At 37.1% G+C, this 22372-nt stretch overlaps 1 protein-coding gene across 1 annotated transcript in view; it reads left to right on the top strand.

Moving 5' to 3' along the window:
• Positions 1-17463, top strand: part of LOC150089570 (abasic site processing protein HMCES) — a 67697-nt gene extending 50234 nt beyond the window's left edge. The window contains exons 7-8 of the mRNA XM_090368671.1: positions 9072-9181; positions 17317-17463. Coding sequence (XP_090224797.1) covers positions 9072-9181; positions 17317-17383 — 177 coding nt within the window. The 3' untranslated portion in view covers positions 17384-17463. The remainder of the gene's footprint in view (positions 1-9071; positions 9182-17316) is intronic.
• Positions 17464-22372: the final 4909 nt, after the last annotated feature.

Raw genomic sequence — 22372 nt, 5'->3', positions numbered from 1 at the left:
GGGTTTAGTAGAACCTTGAAATGTAGTGAAGTGTATCAAATGTGGATTGATGTGATAACGCTTTTGATAAATGCCTTAAAAGCTTACTCATATAGTGTAACAGTGCATTTATTTCATTTTAATTTCTAATAGTGGCTAACTACTTGCTGTTTCCTCTCCAGACAATTAAAAAATGTTGCTCTCTTTTCATATTACCACCGATTTATATTACTGAGTACTGGATCATCAGGGTCTATATATTGCTTGGGATCCCTTTGATCGTAGAACAGCCTGATGAGTGATACTGCATACAAATACTCTTATACATGCTATATGAATAAGAGGACACAATTGACTGTAATAAACCAGCTTTCTTGTGAAGCTCTTGCTGCAGACATACTACCTAGCCTCTTCCACAAATATTGGTAACATTTGTCTTTGTTTTGTTCTTGTTTATTTCTGTTAGAGGTGACAGCAGTGTGTAACGTATGTAATGTGATTCTGGAGGAAGGGTTTGTAAAAGGTAAAATTGTTGGAAAGATTTTTTAGTTTAATAGTAACAGTAGTGGCTAACACTATCATCACTATTTATTACCACCATCACAACAACTATTGTGTCCATACCTTTTGTATTACAATATGCATACAAAGTAAAATTAATAAAACATATTAGAAATTGAAATGCAGAATTCATAGTGGAACCATAGGAATTTTCAAGCAAAGGTCTAAACAGTTTTACTTTAAGAGAAAATATAGATTGAGTAGGAATTTTGAAAGACTTTGAACACCTAGTCAAAAGTAATGCTTACTTGGTTAGAGTGAACTACTTTTGACTAGGTGTGCATTACCCAGAAAGACTGCATTATGCAGTTTAAATTATACAGTAAAATCCACTGCAGTGAATACTGTCTTAATGAAAATATTTTCAGTTCCCACATGATTTCTCGGCAAAGGTGAAGAAAGCCAACACAAGAACCTCAGGAAACTTACCAGGCAAACTTGTTTCCGCCTACCGCAGTTTTTCCCTGCATTCTTGATAAACAGATGGTACGTGTTATCGGTAGTGGCATTAGAGGTCAATAACGATGTACTGATTAGTTTTTTTCTCATTATTAAAAGCAGATTATTGGAGTTTGTGAGTGTAATGCCTACACAGCTGAAATTTACTTACAGGCTGCCTTGGTCTTAGGGTGTTTAGCCCCCCCCCCTTCCCACTGTTTTAAAATAGGAAAACGACTTCTATAGATGGTGCGTGTTATCAGTAGTGGCAGTAGAAGTTGTTTTCCTATTTTAAAACAGCGGAGAAGAGGGGGACACCCTAAGACCGAGGCAGTCGGGAGGATGTACCCATAAGTAAATTTCAGCCCACTCGTGAACTCCAATAAACTGCTTTTAATAAATGAAAAAACTAATCAATACATTGTTATCAACTTCTGCTGCCACTACCGATAACACACACTATCTGTTTACTGAAAATGCAGGGAGAAACTGCATTAGCGGGAAACGAGTTTGCATGGTAAAGTTTCTGAAGTTACTTGTGGTTCTCGTGATGGCTTTCTTTACCTTCCTTAGCTGATTTCCCTTATTCAAATAAAATAGTTTTGGCAAAAAATTCCATACAGCAGATTATTTTTGAAGTTCACAAATGCTGAAAATGTATTAGCTGACAGTCAAACAAGAATTTAATGTGAAAGTGAATGACAGTGTGCATTGCATACTGCAATTACAACTAATCCAATATCACACCCTCTACCACATTTTCCATATCTTTGAGTGATTATGCTCAGCCCCCCACCCAGTATGTAATGATAGGGCCTATGGCACCTTTGTCATAAAAAGGATGTTGATCTGCATGATGATGACAAATTTATGTATCAGTGCAAAACATTAATAAAAATTGACATATTGGCGTGTGCCTGCGCGCGCGCGCGCACACACACACACACACACACACACACACACACACACTTTGCACATCACTTGCTTGTCCAACTCTAATAATTTGTCTAGTTCTTCCTTGAAATTATTCAAACAACCCATTCCACAACACTAGATGGAAATTTGTTCCATCTGGTGTTGTGGAAGTCAATTTGCCTTCAGTTAGCTGGCTGAAGGCAAATTTCCATATATCTGTTCTGCAATCATCCTTCAATTTAAATTTATATCCCCCTCATTGTCTGAGCAAAAGGAAGGATGCCACAGCATAATATAGCTTACTCAATCCATTCAACACCTTAAACAATTCAATCAGAACTCCTTTCAGGTGCCTTAGTTTCCAGATGCTACAATTTACAGAACTGAAGCCTTTTCTTGATGAGAATACTTTTTTGTTCCTTACATTAATATTGTTGCTCTTTTGCATTAATTTTGTTACTCCCATTCCAACAGATCCACATCCTTCCTAAAATGAGGCTTTCAGAGCTGTATGCAGTACTCAAGATGTGTTCTAACCATTGCCTTATACAAAGGGATAATCACCCCTTTCTCCCTTGTGACAAAATTCCTGTATATAATTGTATATAAATCTCATGAGCTGGCTTAGCTGTGCCTGCATTGGTCAGAGAACTTCATATCTGACTGCACAGTTATCCCAACTCTTTTTCATTCTCCACTACTCTGTGTTGTGCCACATAGTATGTTGTTGTGGAATTACTGCTACCTTGTATTTGTAAGTGTTAAACTTCAGTTGCCATTTCTCAGCCCACCTGCCTAATTTTTCTACTAGAACTTGTTGCAGCAGCATATTCTAATTGCTGTCATTTACCACCCTGCCAGCTTTTGTATTATCTGCAAACTTCAACATTCAACCTGATGCCTTCATCAGTATCATTAATAAAGAGTGAAAACAGCAATAAGCCCAGCACTGTACCCTGGAGAACTCCTGTTTCATGTCCCAGATGACTTTATTTATTATTAGTCCTTTGTAATTCTCATTTGAACAAAATAGTTTTGACAAAATATTTAATACAACAAATTAATTTTAAATGAATGAAAAAATGCATTTATTAAAATTTTTATGTAATATGGTTTTTTTGATCAGAGATTGTACTGTGGATTTCATCATTTTCTTTATTTGACATTCAAGTAAAATAAGGTAAAATTGCTATTTCTATAAATTAGAAAAGTATGGCAAAATTTATCTGAACAGATAACGGTTCTTTTGAAATAATTTTCAGTGATATTCCTTAAAATGAAATTTCAGTACAATGAAATGATTTGTGAAATCTTTAAAAGTAACTAATTTAGCGTATTATATATGCTTTTTAAGAAGTCTAATGCTCCAGTTGATCATGCACATTGGAATCCACCTGTGGCATCTGACCCCAAATACTATGCCACTGTGTCATAGTACTACAGATAAGGTTAGAGAGGCCAAGACACATATGAGAAAGTACTTGCTAAGAGAGCAAAGAATGGGGGACAGGGAATTTTTCATGTATGTGAATAAAAGGAAGAAAAAAGCTAAGCAGATTGGACCCTTGTGTGCTTGGAAGGTCTTAGACAACTCAGTTGATGTTGCAGTTGAATGGAACAGGTACTTTGCATCTGTCTTTACTGAAGAAAAACCTAGTGCTGAGAAGAGGCTGTGCCAGTGAGGCTGAGTTATATGAAATTATTGATTTCGAAATTACAGATGACTGTTTATTGGAAAAAATTGAGCATAAATGCAAGTAATGCTCCTGGAGTTGATGGTATGTACCCAGTAATTTTGAGGAAAGCTGCCAGGGAGTATATTGAATCATTGAAGTTAATTATGTGGGAATCTTTGGATTAGAAAAGTGCCAGAGGTGAGAACGTATCACCAGTACATAGAGGCAGTTTTAAGAGTGAAGTCGGTAATTACAGACTGGCTAGTCTGACATCAGTGGTAGGAAAAATCTTAAAGGCAGTGATTAAGAGTGCAATCCAGAGAGACATTTAGATAGAAATTGCATGGTTTTATTAAAGGAAAATCATGTGTAACTGACTTAGTAGGCTATTTTGACACAGTCACTCATGAGCTGGATGTAGAGAACAATTTCAACATAGTTTATTTAAATTTTAGAAAGGCATTTGACTCAGTCCCTCATGAGAAGTTACTGTGTAAGCTGGAACATGTTGGAATTACTGGAAAAATTCTGAGATGGATTGCTGGGTTGCAGAAGGCAGAGGATTGTGATTAATGAATATTCTTCAAATTGGTGTAAAGTGAGATCCCCCAAACATCTTGGACATCGATGATGGGATAAAAAGGCTTGATGTCAAAGTTTGAAGATGACATAAAGATTAGTAAAGTAGTTAATGATCAGTACCAAGCAGTGCTCCTTCAGGGTGACTGAATGGTCAGAAAAAATGGCAGCTTTGTTTTAATGCAGAAAAATGCATGGTCTTACACTTGGTGGGATTGAATTAAAAAGAGTAGAGGAAGAAAGGGATCTGGGAGTTATAATACAGGTAAATATGAAGTTTTCTGAGCAGTGTAAGTGGGCAGCCTGGAAAGCCCATAGGTTCCTATTGATGATTTATAACATTATCCTATAGAGATATGGAGGGCATAGTCCCACTGTATAAGGCAATTGTAAGACCACATTTGAAATACTGTGTTCGAGTATGGAGACCTCATCTGAAAAAAAAGATTGCACTTCTTTAAAGGGTCCAAAGATGGGCAACTTGCATGGTGAGATTTTCTTAGGGGGAGACCATACGAGGAAAGACTGGTTATGTGGGCTACAGAACTTGGCAGCCAGGTACCTCAGAGATGACCTGATTGAGGTTTATAAAGCTCTGAGAAGGGTTAGTAAAATGATTGAAGGTGGACTTTTCACTGTTAAAGAGAATACCAGAACTTGGGGGCATAAATTAAAATTTCAGGGGAAGTGGTTTAGACTAGATTATAGGAAGTTTTATTTCAGCCAGTGAGTTGTTGATTGCTAGAACAGGTTGCTTTTGCATGTAGTTGAGGCTGACAGTTTGAATAAATTCAAAGGTCAACTAGATAGTTACTATGTGAGGGAAGCAAATAATTTGTTTTTCTTATCTACTCGCTTTTTTTTTTTTTTTTTGGCCATTCTAGCAAAAGTCTATGGTTGGTTTCCTTGCACTATATCATTATTACTATATTGCTATTATGTATAGTTTTTTTTTTTTTATATATCCACTCTGTTTAAAGAGAAGAATGACTTTCATGTTGGTATCATTTTTCTTACTATATTTGGGATGGTTTCTCTCATGGATATTTTGTTTTTTCTTTTAATTTTTTATTTATTTTTTGGTGGATTGGCATCTATGGCCAATAGTTGTGGCAAGGACCTTTTTTAGAAGCGACCACAAGTGATATATGCTCTTATTTGCTGTTAGCTTTCAAATGGGAAACACTCAATGTTTTGTCTTCACAGTTGCATTTTACTGAAGAAAGTATCCAACAAACTTTGTTTGCTTGCCTGTATCGCTATTAGATCCACAGAGCCAGTTTTGGAATGATTAAAACTAGTTTTGGTTTTTTACTTCTTATCTGGTAATTTACTGATGAACCTTAATGATTAAATGAAATTAAACCTTAATGAAAAACTTTAATGATTAAGTGAGATTAAGAGAATATATACAAAACAAACAAGTTAGTTAATGATTGAAATGCATTACATTTCAGGCACATTATCAGTAATAATTCTTGAAAATCATGAATTATTAGTGATAATTATTCCAAGTATATGATAATTTGTTATCATATACTTGGATTTCAGCAAAGCGTGAGATACTGTTGCATATAAAAGGCCTCTGTACAAATTAGAGCAGTATGGCATTAAGGGCACATTGCTGCTATGGATAAAATGATTATTGAGTGGGAGAACACAGTGAGTGGTAATCAATGGACAGTGCTCATTATAGACTGATGTTATTAGTGGAATCCCCTGGGGACCATTGTTGTTTTCTATATTTATTAATATTAATGAAGGTATAACAGAGTTATTAATGACAGTAACGGCAGTACGCTGCTGCAACAGAATACTGGAAAAGTTGGGTAGATGAGCTGAGAGATGGCAACTGAAGTTTAACATTGACAAATGCAAAGTACAGCATATGGGTAGCAGTAACTCCAGAGTAACGTACCAACTATACAGTACTACACTCAAGGTAGTGGAGAATGAAAAAGACCTGGGGGTAATTGTGCAGCCAGATTATGCAGTTTTAAGAGCAGTGCAGACAGGCTGCCAGAGCAGCTCATGGGGTCTTGGCAATGATATACAGTAATTTTGCTAGCAGAGATAAGGAGGTGATTATCCCTTTGTATAAGACAATGGTCAGGCCATACCTTGAGTACTGCATATAGGTCTGGAGGCCTCATTTTAAAAAGATGTAGAGCTGCTGGAATGAGTACAGAGAAGGGCAATGAGTTTGGTGATGGGAAACAGAGTGCTCTTACCAAGAAAGGCTTAAATTCTGCAAATTGCAGCATCTGGAGATGAGGCACTTGCAAAGTGATCTGATTGAGATATGTAAGGCTTAGAATAATTTGAGCAAGCTCATTGCTGCTGAGATTCTTCCTTTTACTCAGATTAAGCACTTGAGTGGGCATAAATTCAAATTGAGGAAAGATGGGTTGCAGAACAAATGTGCAGAAATTTGTCTATAGCCAGCGAGTGGTTGATTGCTAAAACAAACTTCCATCGGTCGTTGTGAAAGTTGATAGCTTAAATAGATTTAAAGAATAACTGGACAGAGCTTTGGACAAAATGGATAGGTGAAATGGGAAGTGTATTTTTTTTTTTTTCTGGCTGATGCCATACAAGCTTGCTTTCTTGCATCATAAGCCACTACTAATGCTAATTTATAACAAAATAAGTCAACCCATATCAACATGAAAATTTGTTATAAAGATTCCTAAAATATTCTAGCAAGCATTGAAATTTTGATATGGATTAGATCTCCTGTTCCAAATTTATATTAATATTTCTGTAAGGGGAAACTGAGGGAATGTTCTGAAATGGAAATTGAACTTAGAACCATCCCAGGGGCCAACAGATTATAAGTTGCAAGTTTGGTAGCATTTTACATTTTCTTGCTGATTAATGTGAAAACATATTTTCATTTATGCTGTTTTAGTAGGTGGGGGAAGAGGGAATGATGACAGCGGAATCCTGACTAGACCTGAAATTTTCCCACACAAGAACACCTGGCACAAGAACATAAGCTGAAAATTTGGCTTCAGTCAGACATTTTATAGAATAATATGTGAAATATACTTTCATTTATCTGAATAATTTCTGCGGTTGCGGTGGTGGGGGCTGTGATTGATCTTAAAAGCTTTTCGGGGACCAACAGAACTTTTGCAGAAAATGTGATAGTGATTGAACTATTTATTATTAAGTAAGATCTAAACATCCAATTACATACTGTCATTACAAGTTAGTTAATGCACGTACTGCATTACATTTCAGATGCATTCATTCTAAAAAAAAAGTTTTTTTTTTCTGTGATTAATTGAAGTGAAAAGTAAATATAGTTATTTTCTTTTAAAGTCTATTTTCTCTCTGTTTTGTATATATGTATATGTCAACAAGTGATAGCATGTTCATGACTGTTACATAACAATATCTGCAAAGTGTGCACGGAGCTAACAGTATAGCATTAAAATTACACTTAATCTATGAATTTCTTTTTCCATACAAATTATATGGAAAAAAGAAACGATGATAGTCAAATTTCTATTGTCCAATATGGGATAACCTGACAAATCATTTTATATGAACCAAATATAAAATTTCATGAAAATTTGTCCACTGGAAGTCTCTCTGTTACATGTGGATCGACAGACAGACAGAGGGGGGACAGGATGTGATAGGTGCTTATGTGCATATATGCTAATGTGCCTGATAAAAGTAATATCTTCATATTAATAGGAGAGCACACAGCCTTTATGAAAAAGACTCGCAGACCATCGGAAAAAGTGAATTTTTTTTCCAAATTATCACTGAGAAATAAAGTACAGGTAGTTCTCGACTTTACAGGTTAATTCGTTCCTAGCGTGTGCTCGTAAAGCGGAAATTTATTTCCCACAGACATGTGGTTAAAAATAGGGGTTATGTTCTCAACAATGAAATTAGTTAGCTAATTATTTTGTTTAAACAATGATTGATTTATCAAAAGAAATGAAAATGTGGCCTGTAAAATCAAGCAAATTATAATTTGCTTGATTTTACAATAATAGAGAAATTATTTATGACTTACAAATGTTAAAGAATGTTTATTCTTCATCGTCATCGACTAAATGCACACTCGTTGATCACTCATTATTGGCTCGGCACTCGTTGGTTTGTTGCACAAGAAGTCGTTTTCTTCAGAAATGTTTCAAGGGGCATTTGTTTCCAAGATAATCATCTCTTTTAATTATAAATCTTTTATAATTAAATTATAATTTTTTAATTGAAAATGTATTTGTTTTTTATACGATTGAAGAATTTCAGTAAAGGGGAAACACATTTCACCATAATAATGTAAAAAAACCACACAATTCCAGCTATCAGTATTTTCGCAAATGCAATAACATCGAGTTTACTACCGATTTATAATTGCCTGCAGTAACAGAAAAGCCCAATAAACCAGAAAGTGCAAATTGTTTTTATTGTTTTATGGTCGTGGCCTCCAGAAATGTGCTTTAGAAAAATATCACAAAGGCGTTTTTAGAGAGATAAATAGCTTAGTTATACAGTGAAAATTTCAACTTCCAGGATCTTGAAATGAATTACCAAAAAAACAATGTGTTATTGGGTTCACATTATGATATTTTAACAATAAGATGGTGTCTCTGGAACTGATTAATATCGTAAAGCGGGGTAGACTGTATTGTATAGCTATGCACGTGGTTTGGAATGCAGTATTTATGAATGTTTAACATTCATTTTTTGCAATTAATGTTCATATTTTCGATTTTGTTGATACTTGGGAAAAAAACTCGTAAACCTGGGAACTCGTAAAGCGAGAACTGCCTGTATAATAATATAAATCTGTATATTTGGAAGTCTTTTTCAATTTATATGTATGCAGTAAATTCCATAGGTTGCAATATCTTATAAAGTGTTATTTCCTATAAAAACCTTTTTCCTCCTCATTCATAGGCTCTAAAGCTGTTACATCCTGTCAGTTCTCTTCAGTGGCATGCAGTGTCTACAGTGGTGAATAATTCCAGAAACAACACTCTGGATTGTGTTTTGCCTGTAAAATCTGAGTAAGTCTTGTAAATATGTAAATATATACATTTTAAGATGACTGGATAACAATCCCTTACCTAGACAGGGTAAGTTATAGATAATAACATTTTATGCAGGGCACACGTGTTATTTAAGAATAATATAACTTATTCGCACTGCTTATGTTATAAGATAATTTCACATCTCTCTCAACCAATCAAGCCATTCAGCTTCTAAGTCACTCCCAGGTGGAACCATGGTTCAACTCAATTCCCGGAGTGCCTCTTCATAGACAAATTTACCCATAATCAGTTCTGTGGCAGACCACATCAAATGACCACACATACTCTGAACTGTTCCTGCCCACAGCAGCATGTTGCAATGGGAGCTTCCTCCTCCAGCAGTTCACACAACTGGGAGGATCATTAAAGGAGGAGGATCAAAGGCCATGTAGCAATAGCACTGTGACTAAGAGGTTTCACACCCTGTTCAAAAGAATCTTTTGGATTGTGCCAGGACATTGAATTTCTTATTCTTCACTTTGTAACAAACACTAGATCTGAACTGTTCCTCAGTTATGGCCTATCCTTCCAGATTTCATTGTCACAACTGTTCCAGTGGGTGGTTCTTTGTTTTGTCACGTGCCCATCCAGATTGAAGACACCACGTGTTGGTAACAGTCTGGAAGGTCTGTGGATTTTGATTTCTAATACCTCAACCTTCGGACATCCAGCAATGCTGAATTTGAATGTGAGGAATACAATGTATACAGAGAGGAAAGGCTGGACAGGAGGGGTTAGGCTCTTAGTTCAGAAGCACATAAAATCTAAAGCAGTGCATCCAGTTGACATGAGTGGCCAATGGAATTTTCAGTCAGTTTGGTGTTACATGTGCATTGGGAAAATGAAAATGAGATTAGGAGTGTGCTATAGACCTAATGACCATGATGAGTGTACCAAACAAGTATATAGAGAAATAGAGTGGTTCCGAATGTCTTATAATGCAGGATTTTAACTTTCCAGATTTTGATTGGAATTTGTGGGTGTGAGTGTTGGTTACTCACACACTAGCAAGAATTTTGTGGATTTATTTGATGACTGTTTTCTACAGCAGCAGCATGTTAGAGGCAACAAGAGAAATCAGTGCTTTTTAGCATTAGTATTAGTTGAGGCATATGATGCAAGAAAGCAAGCTTATAGAGCATCAGCCAAAAAAAAAAAAAAAAAAAAGCCCTTCCCATTTCACCCATCCAGTCACTCCAAATGTCTAGTTTAGCCTTTCTGCACATCTGTTCTGCAACTGTCTTTCCTCAATTTGAATGTATGCCCCCCTCAGGTTCTTAATCTTAGCAAGTGGAACTATCCCATCAACATCTTGTTACCAGCAGCAGTTCTTCATGCATTAAGAATTTGCACGTAAAAACCCACTGGGCGATAGTCATTGCAGTGTACTCATGTGGAATTTATTAAAGACAACTACTCTCAAGGATAAAGGGATTTCATAAGGGCAATTACAGTATCTTAGACAGTTTTTAAATTCTCTACAATGAGTCCAACTGATGATGTTACCAACAGCAACTTCTAGATGACAGCAAATTATAAATGGGAAGCATTCAAGCAATTCATTTTGGAAGCTACTAGGGCATTTCATACCTACTAAGAAATGCTGTTCAAGGTTTAGTCCTAAATGGATGTCAAATGAACTAATGAGACTCGTGGCAGAGAAGAAAAATGTATGGATGCATATAAATTATCAGGCAACACAGAAGCCTATGGTAGATATAAACTAGCATGTATCAAGTCACAAAGGAGGTTAAGCAAGCTTGAGACAGATATTGTGAGAAGTCTCTGGAAAAGAACAGCAGCAAAGACTTCTGTGCCTATATTAACAATGGAAGAAAGGGGATTGATTCACATTAGGCCACTTGATATCAGTGGTTTAACTGTTGACAACCCAGCTCAGGTTGCTGACAAACTGAATAGGTATTTTGCATCTACATTCACATATGAGGAATGTTTTAAGGAAGAAGATACCAGAAGTTTATCAAACTGTAATGAGGGGATAAATGATTTTGTTATAACTGAAGGAAAAGTAGAAGAGAAATTGTCAAAGCTAAACATAAAAAGGCATCTTGGGTGGATGGGATCTATCCAATTATATTAAAGAAGGCAGCAAAGGAGGTAAGCAAACCATTAGCCATAATTATTAGAGCATCGTTATATTCGGGTAAGGTCCCTATGGACTGGAGATGAGCACATATCTCCCCAATTCACAAATTGGGATCAAAAGGTGCCATGAGTATTTACAGACCTGTTAGCTTTACATCTGTTCCAGTTTAAAAAAAAATGGAGTCACTGGTTACAGAACCAGCTAGACAGCAATGCAATTATACTACCCTCACAGCCTGGATGTGTTATAGGGCAGTCTTGTATGACCAATCTGATTGGATACTATAATACAGTAACAAAGGGCACCTCCGTAGCCAGGTGGGAAGGAGCAGCAGTGCGTAGCACACGCTTCTTGATTAGACCGGGGTTCGAGCCCGTCACCACTAAATACGGAGGATGCGGAAAGGTCAGGGAATGACCATCGCATATCCTGGAGCAATATGGCCTTAGTTGCTAATGCTCCTAAAAAAAAACCAAAACAAAACAAACAGTAACAAAGGAACTGAATACAAAAAAATAATTTAGTAAACCATCGCCTAATTTGGATTAATTGCGGGGGGGGGAAGCCATCCAAATTAAGCGATAATCTGTATTAGTGAAGCAAAAGATAGCCTTAAAAGAACAAAATCAGAACACAAATAAATGGAAAATTTAATAAATAAAATATAAGTAATGCTGATGAAAATAAATAAAAAAATATCATAGAGCCTTTATTTAAAAACTTTAAAAAACAATACATTTATCCATTTATAGATGGATAAATGTATTGTCTTTTTATACATTTATCAGGTGGCACTGGTGTTGCACTCCAATGCCACTTGATCATTGCTGTGAATACTACTTAAATACAGTTTCTTCCAGCAACACTTCTTTTGGTTTTTTAATGTATGTCTATTTGATATGGTGCTTTTATCACTTTCCACATTGAATTTTAAAGCAAATGTCTATAGATTATTTTTGTTTTTTAATATCTAACACAGCCTGTTGGCCAATACCAAATTCTTCAGTAATTTTTTTTTCCAGGAACACCATTTTCAAGTTCTATCACGTTGAGCTTGTTAATGATAGTTAAAGTAACGTGTTTTATTTTTATTCCACTTTTCAATTCCTTAGAACCTATAATTATATAAAATATGTTAACTTATATACATATATATGCATAAAGAACTATGCAGATGAAGCAATATAAGCAATAACATCTATCCTACTCAGAGTCAACGATGTTACTGAATAACATGCATTGCAGGATCATCTAGACAAGACTGCAGCAATAATTCAGACACAGCATGGGTTTGTTAAGGGAAAGTCTTGTCTGACAAATTTGATAGGATATTATGATGTGGTTACAAAGGAACTGGATGCAAAAAATAATTTTGATATCATATATTTGGATTTCAGGAAAGCTTTTAACACTGTTGCGCATGGAAGACTATTGTACAAATTGGAGCAGAATGGTATTAAGGGTAAGTTGCTACAATGGATAAAAGGATGGTTAAGTGCGAGAAGACAGAGGGTGGTAATCAATGGGTGCTGCTCTTCTTGGACTAATGTTATTAGTGGAGTCCCACAGGGTTCGGTGTTGGGTCTACTGTATCAGTGATATTGATGAAGGTATATCAGGCTTAGTGTCGAAGTTTGCAGATGATACAAAGGTTGGCAGGGTTGTTAATGACAGTAATGGCAGTGTGCTACTGCGACAGGATCTAGATAATTTGGGCAGATGGGCTAAGAAGTGGCAACTGAAGTTTAACCTTGACAAATGCAAAGTACTGCATATGGGTAGAAGACCCCAGAGAAACGTACCAACTGTGTGGTACTACACTTAAGGTGGTAGAAAATGAAAAAGACCTGGGAGTAATTGTGCAGGCAGATATGAAGTTTTCTGAGCAATGCAGACAGGCTGCCAGGGCAGGTCATGGGGTTTTGTCAATGATACATAGGAATTTTGCTAGCAGGGAAAGGGAGGTGATTATCCCTCTGTATAAGGCAATGGTCAGGCCACGCCTTGAGTACTGCGTACAGGTCTGGAGGCCTCATTTTAGGAAGGATGTAGAGTTGCTAGAACGAGTACAAAGAAGGGCAAGATTGGTGAGGGGAACGAAGGGGTGCTCTTACCAAGAAAGGCTTAAGTTCTGCAAATTGCAGCTTCTGGAGACTAGGCACCTGCGAAGTGATCTGATTAATGTGTATAAGGCCTTGAATGTTTTGAGCAAGCTCAGTGCTGATGGGATTCTTCCTCTTGCACAGATTATGAACCTCAGGAGGCATAAATTCAAAACGAGGAAAGATAGTTGTAGAATAGATGTGCAGAAATTTGCCTTTAGCCAACGGGTAGTTGATTGTTGGAACAGACTTCCATCTCTTGTTGTGGAAGTTGATAAGCTATACAGGCATTTGGAGTGAATGGATTGGTCAAATGGGAGGTTTTTATTTTTTATTTTTTTTGGCTGATGCTGCATAAGCTTACTTTCTTGCATCGTATACCTCAACTAATGCTAATACTATGCATTTCTCTCCTTCCATAAATAACTATCCAGCTGACCTTTGAATTTCCCCTGAACTGTCAGCCTCAACTACTCATGTAGATAATTTATTCCAGTAATTTATAATTTGCTGGCTAAAATAAAACTTCCTGCAATCCAATCTAAACATTTCCATCTGTAACTTGAATTTATGGTCCCTAGTTCTAGAATCATTTATAACCGTGAAAATTTATCCTAATTCATTTTACTTTTGTCTCTCAGAGCCTTAAACACCAAGTCTCCTCTAAGGTGGCTGGTTTCCAAGCTGTACAACCCACATATTCGAAGTCTTTCCTCATATGAACACTTTTGCCAATCTCACCAGGTGAGTTACTGATATCTGGACCCTTTCAAGAAGCTCAATTTCTTTTTTAGGTGTGGCCTCCATACCTGAACACAGTATTCCAAATTTGGCCTAATAATAGTCTTATATAATGGGATTATGTCGTCCTTATCTCTACTAGAAAACGTTCGATAAATCATCGATTGGACACCATGGGCTTTCCTTGAAGCCCGTCTGTGATGCTCGGAGAAGTTCATGTCTGACCGTATCGTAACTTCCAAGTCCCTTTCTTCCACTACTGACTTTAGTTCAACTCCAAGTCTATAAAAGGATTTTGGAGTTGCTGTTCCTTGAGAGACCTTGCTTTTTGCTGAATTAAAGTAAGCTCCCACGTTTCTGACCATCCCAGTCTATCTAGGTTACTCTGAAGAAGTCTGTTTGGCAGTGATCATTAACAACTACTCTACCGATCTTTACATTATCTACATATTTAGACATCGTGCCCTCTATCCCTTCATCGATGTCATTTAAGAAAATCAAAAACAACAGTGGTCCCAATACTGATCCTCGGGGAACCCCACTTCTTACATTAACCCAATCCGAGGAATAACCATTTATCACAACCATCTGCCTCCTGCCCCGAAACCATCCTGCTATCCATCTAAGGATTTTTCCCTGTGATACCAACTTGTTCCAACTTATAAAGTAACCACTTATATGGGACTGACTCAAATGCTTTGCTGAAATCTAAATAAACAATTTCAAAATTATTCCTTAAATCCAGCTCATGAGTGACCCTGTACAAATAGCTAACCAGATTTGTTAAACTTAATTTTCCCTTTACAAACCATGCTGAGTATCCTTCAGAATTCCATTTCTCTCTAAATGATCCTGAATTCCACTCTTGATCATTGCCTCCATGATTTTCCCTACTACTGAAGTTAGACTGACTGGTCGGTAATTTCCCACTATACTCTTAGAACCTTTGTGTATTGGCGATACATTGGCACATTTCCAATCCAACGGAATTTCTCCTGAGTCCAGCGATGCTCTCATAATTAGCCTTAATGGTTCAATGCACTCACTTGCTGCCTCCCTTAAAAGTGTAGGGTATATGCCATCAATTCCTGGAGCCATACTTGCCTGTAGGCTCAAAAGTTTTTTCATTAAATAATCATATGAAATTTCAATATCATTAATTACATATTTTTCAACTTCACTCCCATAATTTCTCATTGACATAGGGTTTTTCTTCTGTAAATATCGAAACAAAGTAACTGTTGAATTCATCTGCAACATCAGCTGGGGTATCTAATACTATCCCACATCCGTTACAATAAGGGTCCAATCTGGTTTGTCTTCTTCTTTGCATTTATATATGTGAAGAATTCCTTATCCCCACTCTTTGCCAGCTATTTTCTTGTAATCTGCCTTTGCTAGCCTAACCTTTTCTGTGGAACTATTATAGATCAATTTGTAGCTGTTATGGGCCTCAGTACTTTTTATTGCCTTGTAATGCTTCCATGCTGTCTTTTTCTGCTCAAGTAATCTGGAAACTTCATCAAGTGGCAGCTGAGGCGAGAAAGCAGGCATATACAAAACCATCTGCACACGAGCATGCACACACATACAAAAAACACTACACCCACTCATATCATTTGCCCAAAAAAGGTTATTGGAACAAACTTTTGTCTGTTTCAATAATCAATTACTCTCTGGCTCTGCACATCTGTTCTGCAACCATTCATTGTTGATTTTAATATATTTTTGCTTATATATTGTCTAAGAAAGACAACAGTCCTTGGCTTCACACCAGGACTTCACTATGAGAAATCCCCTTTCTGAAGTTCTGTGTTTTAGAACTTCAGAGATTGCAAAAAAGTCTCTCTATTACCCGCAGCAAGCATCCTCTATGGCAGCTTAGTTAGCATGGTACATTTCTGTCTATCATTTTTGGAGAGGTTTAGATTTGATTCCTATTGACAACTAGAGGACTTTATAAAATCCTCTTCAGGTGAGGCTGTAGTTATATAATCTCAGGCACAGGGAGTAGAGTTCCCCACTGTGAGTTTTTCAATTTGTGCAATATGCAAATTTGTAAATGCACACCTCTATAGACAGCTCTACATACAGATATGAGCAGCAAGGTCGAGTATCTTTAAAATAATTTGAATTTGTCAACAAGTGACATCCAGAGAAAAATCTTGCCAAATGGCCTTGTTTAGGTCCCAACAAACAAGTTGCATAGAAAAGATTTCCTAAAAATACTCAAGAGAACTACTATAGAACCTAAAACAAATCTCATTCAGCAGTAGTGACTGACATACTAGCCAGTTTGACACATCCTGAATGTTTACTAATGCTCCTCTGGAAGAAGCCAAAGCTTGCACATAGGTAATAAAGTAGATTTGCATATCAATACAGATCACCTGCATCTCTATCAAAAGAGGATGCCCTGAATATAATAAACAACACCAGGACTTCACTATGAGAAATCACCTTTCTCCCATACTAGCAGAGATGTGCATCTCAGAGTTACACACATAGACTTCGGAAGCTTATCAACACACACCCCAAGCTGTGGCTTTGATTTGCAGATAAAATCCTTGTAACAGCCCCAAGAAGAGAAACTGAGAATTCTATAATTATCTAAATAGCAGAAACAAGATCTGATTTATCTTGGAAAAAGGACACTTGCATTCTTGGATGTATCCATAAAGACTGAGCTCTCATAACAGTGTATTGAAGCCCATTGACATAGGAATGCTCCTAAACTAAAATTGTCCCATCAGATTAAAAGCATGGATAATCAAGCTCCTTATCTTAAGAGCCCTTTATATATGTAGCCCTCAGATCCTAGAAACAGAACAAAATATGTTCTGTTTTGAAAAACAATGACAAAATAGTACAAAAAAATAAATAAATAAAATAAGAAATCCATATCAACTTTGCTAGGAAGCTGCATAAGGGGGTTCCTCCTCCATATCATATTCCTTTGCCACTCAGTTTTTCATAAAGTGGTTAATTCGTTTCACAGTTTTGATAATTTAATTTTGTTTTTGAGTGTGCTTTCTCATTAGGAAAACACTTGCATTAATGTATTTTCATGTATATGATTAATTGTCTATCCCAGGATTTATGAAGGCTGGTTATTTAATGTCTTGAGAGATTATATCATAATTTTGTATATTTTTTGATAGGTCATCAAAGAGAAAAGTTACAGATACATTCCTAACCCAATGGTTAAAGAAACCTAAGACTGAATGAAATTTGCCATCAGAAGGTGACATTGATTCTTCACTATATTTCTTTTCCAGATCCTCAAATCATCAGATTGTGAAGGTTGAAATGGATATATAGGATATGTGTCTTTATTTAGATTTTTTTTGTAAAATTTTGGTAAGAAGATTTTGAGCATAATACAACTAAAACAGATTTCAGAAGTTTGTTCCAGCTGTAATTCTGGTAGATGACTGATTTTTATTTTAGGTTTGTCAAATGAAGGCACACATATTAGCAGAAATGCACTATATATTAGTTAATATCAAATGTAGTTTAAAATCATTTGGCTTACAATTTTAAGTGCTTTATCATTATCAGTTTGAAAAATGGAAGAAAAATATATAGATATCTGTATTGTAAATTTAAACTTTCATTCCATATGTGTATATGTATAGAAATTCTAAACGAAATAATTGTTTTTATGCTTTTTTTAATACATTAAACAAAAAAAAAACAAAAAAAAAAAAAGACACGTCTTCTTAATTTTATACAGTTCATTCTTTACCATGTTGGCTTCTGTGTTTCCCATTTAATAAATCTTAAACTGCAGTTGTCTATTGCATATGATGTTTAGTAATTTTTAAAGCTTTCCTTGAAAAATGTGTTCATTCAGTTTAAAAATGGTCTCATTTTCATTTTTTTTTTTTTTTTTTTTGTTGCAGAATAGAAATAAAAAGGAACTAAGGTGGAAAAAAAAAAAAGTATTAGTATGGACCATTGCTTCTATATATGATTCATATAAGGAGTGAATGTGTATTAGAATTTTAGGGCTGTTCATGAAGGTGAGCATTTGTTTTACAAACATCTCAACATTGATGAAAAATTTGATTCATCTTTCAGTGTGATGTTCTAACGAAAAGCAAATCTTTCTATGAATTCTGCTGATATACTATTATCGTACCTTCCACCTACTCCAGATTTTATTACTGAATTTATCCAAATATCATGTACTTTTCGTAAAAAAAAGTTTCATAAGTGTTCATCTGATCGGCAGATTTGTATTTTGGCTGGACAAAACTATCAAAACTGATAAAAGTTCAAAAAGTGTGATCATAAAAGATGGTAGCAGTGAGAAGCAGTGATATTAAAGGAGGCAGCAAAGGAAGTAAGCAAACCCTTAGTCATAATTATAAGAGCTTCCTTGGACTCAGGGGAGGTCACCATGGACTGGAGGTATGCAAATGTATCACCAATTCACAAAGGGGTTCAAAAGGTGACAAAAGTAACTATAGACCTGTTAGTTTAACTTGTGTTCCAGGGAAAATAATGGAGTCATTGGTTAAAGCAGCATTGCAGAATCATCCAGACAAGTAATAGTTAAGACAGCATGGGTTTGTTAAAGGGAGGTCTTGTCTGACCAATTTGATTGGATACTATGATGTGGTCACAAAGAAACTGAATATTATATCAAAATAATTTTGATGTAATATCTAGGATTTTAGGAAAGCTTTTGATACTGTTGCACATGAAAGATTGCTGTACAAATTGGAGAGGTATGGCATTAAGGATAAGTTGCTACAATGGATAAAGGGATTGTTCAGTGGGAGACAGCAGAGAGTGGTAATCAATGGACACTGCTCTTCATGGACAAATGTTATTAGTGGAGTTCCCCAGGGTTTGGTGCTGGGCCCATTGTTGTTTTGTGTATTCATCAGTGATATTGATGAAGGTATATCAGGTTTAATATCCAAGTTTGCAGATGATACAAAGGTTGGCAGGGTTGTAACGACAGTAAAGGCAGTATGCTACTCCAACTGGATCTAGACAAGTTGTGCAAATGGGCTGAGAAGTGACAACTGAAGTTTAAAATTTACAAATGCAAAGTACTGCATATGGGTAGCAATAACTCAAGAGAAATGTACCAACTGTGTGGTACTACACTCAGGGAAGTGGAAAGTGAAAAAGACCTGGGGTAAATAAGCAGTCAAATGTGATGTTTGCTGAGCAGTGCAAGACTCCATGACCTGCCAGGGCAGGTCATGGAGTCTTGTCAATGATATATAGGAATTTTGCTAGCATGGACAGGGAGGTGATTATCCTTTGTACAAGGCAATGGTCATTCCGCACTTTGAGTACTGTGTACAGGTCTGGAGGCTTCATTTTAGGAAGGTTTTGTTAAGGGGAAGTCTTGCCTGACCAATTTGATTGGATACTATGATGCAGTCACAAAAGAACTGGATGCAGGGAATAACTTTAATATTATATACTTGGATCTTAGAAAGGCTTTTGATACTGTTGCACATGGAAGACTGCTGCACAAATTGGAGCAATGTGGCATTGGAGGCAAATTGCTGCTATGGATAAAGGGATGGTTGAGGGAGAGAAGACAGAGAGTGGTCAATGGACACTGCTCATCGTGGACTAATGTTATTAGTGGAGTCCCTCAGGGTTCAGTGTTGGGTCCATTATTGTTTTCTGTATTTATAAATGATATTGGTGATGGTATATCAAGCTTAATGTCCAAGTTTGCAGATGATACGAAGGTTGGCAGGGTTGTCAAGAACACTACTGACACTATGCTACTGCAACAGGATCTGGAAAGGTTGAGCAGATGGGCTGAGAGGTGGTAAATGAAGTTTAACATTGACAAATGTAAAGTACTACCCAGAGCAACGTATCAACTCTGTGGTACTACACTGACAGTGGTAGAGAATGAAAGGGACCTGGGGGTGGTTGTGCAGGCAGATATGAAGTTTTCTGAGCAGTGCAGACAGGCTGCAAGAGTAGCTCATGGTGTATTGTCGATGATATATAGGAATTTTTCTAGCAGGGATAAGGAGGTGATTATTCCCTTGTATAAGGCAATGGTCAGACCGCACTTAGAGTACTGTATACAGGTCTGGAGGCCTCATTTCAAGAAGGATGTAGAGATGCTGGAACGAGTACAGAGAAGGGCAACAAGATTAGTGAATGGAACAAAGGGGTGCTCTTACGAAGAAAGGCTTATGTTTTGCTAATTACAGTGTATGGAGACTAGGCACCAGCGAGGTGATCTGATAGAGGTGTATAAAGCCTTGAATGGTTTGAGCATGCTCAATGCTGATGGGATTCTTCCTCTTGCTCAGAATAATCACCCGAGAGGGCATAAATTCAAATTGAGGAAAGACAGATGTAGGATAGATGTGCGGAAATTTGCCTTTAGCCAGCAGGTGGTTGGTTGCTGGAATAGACTTCCATCCCTTGTCGTGGAAGTTGATAGCCTAAATAAGTTTAAGGCTCAGCTGGACAGGTATTTCGAACGAACAGAGGGGTGAAGTGGAAGTGGTTATTTTTTATTTATTTATTTATTTATTTTTTTTTTTTGGCTGATGCTGCATAAGCTTGCTTTCTTGCACCAAATGCCTCTACTAATGCTAAAGGATGTAGAGTTGCTAGAACGAGTACAAAGAAGGGCAACAAGATTGTTGAGGGGGAACAAAGGGGTACCCTTACGAAGAAAGGTTTAAGTTCTGCAAATTGCAGCACTTGGAGAGTAGGCATCTGCAAAGTGATCTGATTCAGGTGTATAAGGCCATGAATCGGTTGAGCAAACTGAATGCTGTGGGATTCTTCCTTCTTCGTTGGGATTCAACGAGAAACTAACATCTCTGGGCCTCCTCCAAGACCCCAACTGTTCATGTGGCGAACCGGAAAGCTGTACCCACCTCATGCACGAATGTATAAACTGCGAGGACCTACGAGGAAACCTAATAACAAGATTGACCTACCTGCCGCGAGGCCAGGAGCATCATCTCTTGGACACAAGCGAAGAATATAAGAACCTCACTAGATTCGCACAGGAACTCTTTGCCAGAAGAAGAACCCGTTCTGCGATCAGGAACTGAGGGCACAGTATGCCTTGGAGCAGACATTAAACTTCGACAACAACCGGACTTTGAGCAAATACAGCAGCACTGAAATCCAAATTGTCTGACCCAACCAACCTATTTGAATAGGACGCACACCACAGAAACAATGGGATCACTTGATGGAAAGGTACTGGACCGCTTTCCGTGATGACGGAAACAGTATCAATGGACCAGACCCCTCCGGGATGCAAAAGAGACACTACCCTGGTTGGATATATAAACCATAAACGTGACTGTCCTCAACCTACCTGGATGGGCACAAACCCATGAATGACATGGAGGCACTGGTTCTGAGTGCTTTGTTGGACCCATATCTTTTCCACACCTTGAACAGCAGGTCTGCTGCCAGTGCTCCAATTGGCGACAGAGATGGGCACTCTTTCCTGGCTTTCTCTCCACCCCACTTCCATGGCCCCTTCTTACAAAGGGGGGGAGGACAGTCACCTCCCCCCTTTGTAAGGGGGGAGGTGACTGTCCTCTTGTCTCCTCCCCTCCTCGCCACCCCCATTTTTTCCTCTGGTGGGGCATAGGCATGCCCCACTGACACCTATTGGGGTTGCCTTCCCTATTGACCCCATATTTCTGTCTCTCTCCCCAGTCTTTAGTCTCCTTCCCCTATTCTATCTGTATACAAGCGATTGCCTTACACGTCCAAATTACTGTTTGGACGTGTAGGTCAATCGACCCTTTAAATCCTAATTTGAAAGGCCGAATATTTTCGGCCTTTCAAATCCTAGCGTTATGTCTGAGAAATTAATAAAATTTCTCCACAGTACATTATTAAAAGAAAAATGCCATGTAAATTAATAAAGGTGGCACATAATGTGTTATAATTATTCCTTAAAAAGAATAGTTAATTTTTTTCTTATTCTACAATGTGAAAGTGTTTTCTCTAAAGCACATTCACTGATATTCTCTCTCTCTGATGCTGTGGACTGGAAGGACAGAATTCATGGGATACTTGGTTCCTTGGCAACCAGAAATCAGGATGCTAGTGGATGAACTCATCACTTGGCACTGCATTCACGTAGACAGTAATTTGATGTCAGTATTGGTAAACGTTGGGAGTTAATCAACTTTGAAAGAGGGATGGTAGTGGGTGCCAGATGTGTGGGTACAGTAATTG

Source organism: Mastigoproctus giganteus, chromosome 2 (genome assembly GCF_048544385.1).
Source record: "Mastigoproctus giganteus isolate SK-2022 chromosome 2, ASM4854438v1, whole genome shotgun sequence".
Classification (NCBI taxonomy): domain Eukaryota; kingdom Metazoa; phylum Arthropoda; class Arachnida; order Uropygi; family Thelyphonidae; genus Mastigoproctus; species Mastigoproctus giganteus.
The sequence above is the reverse complement of the archived record's forward strand: the minus strand, read 5'-3'. Positions and strand labels throughout refer to the sequence as shown.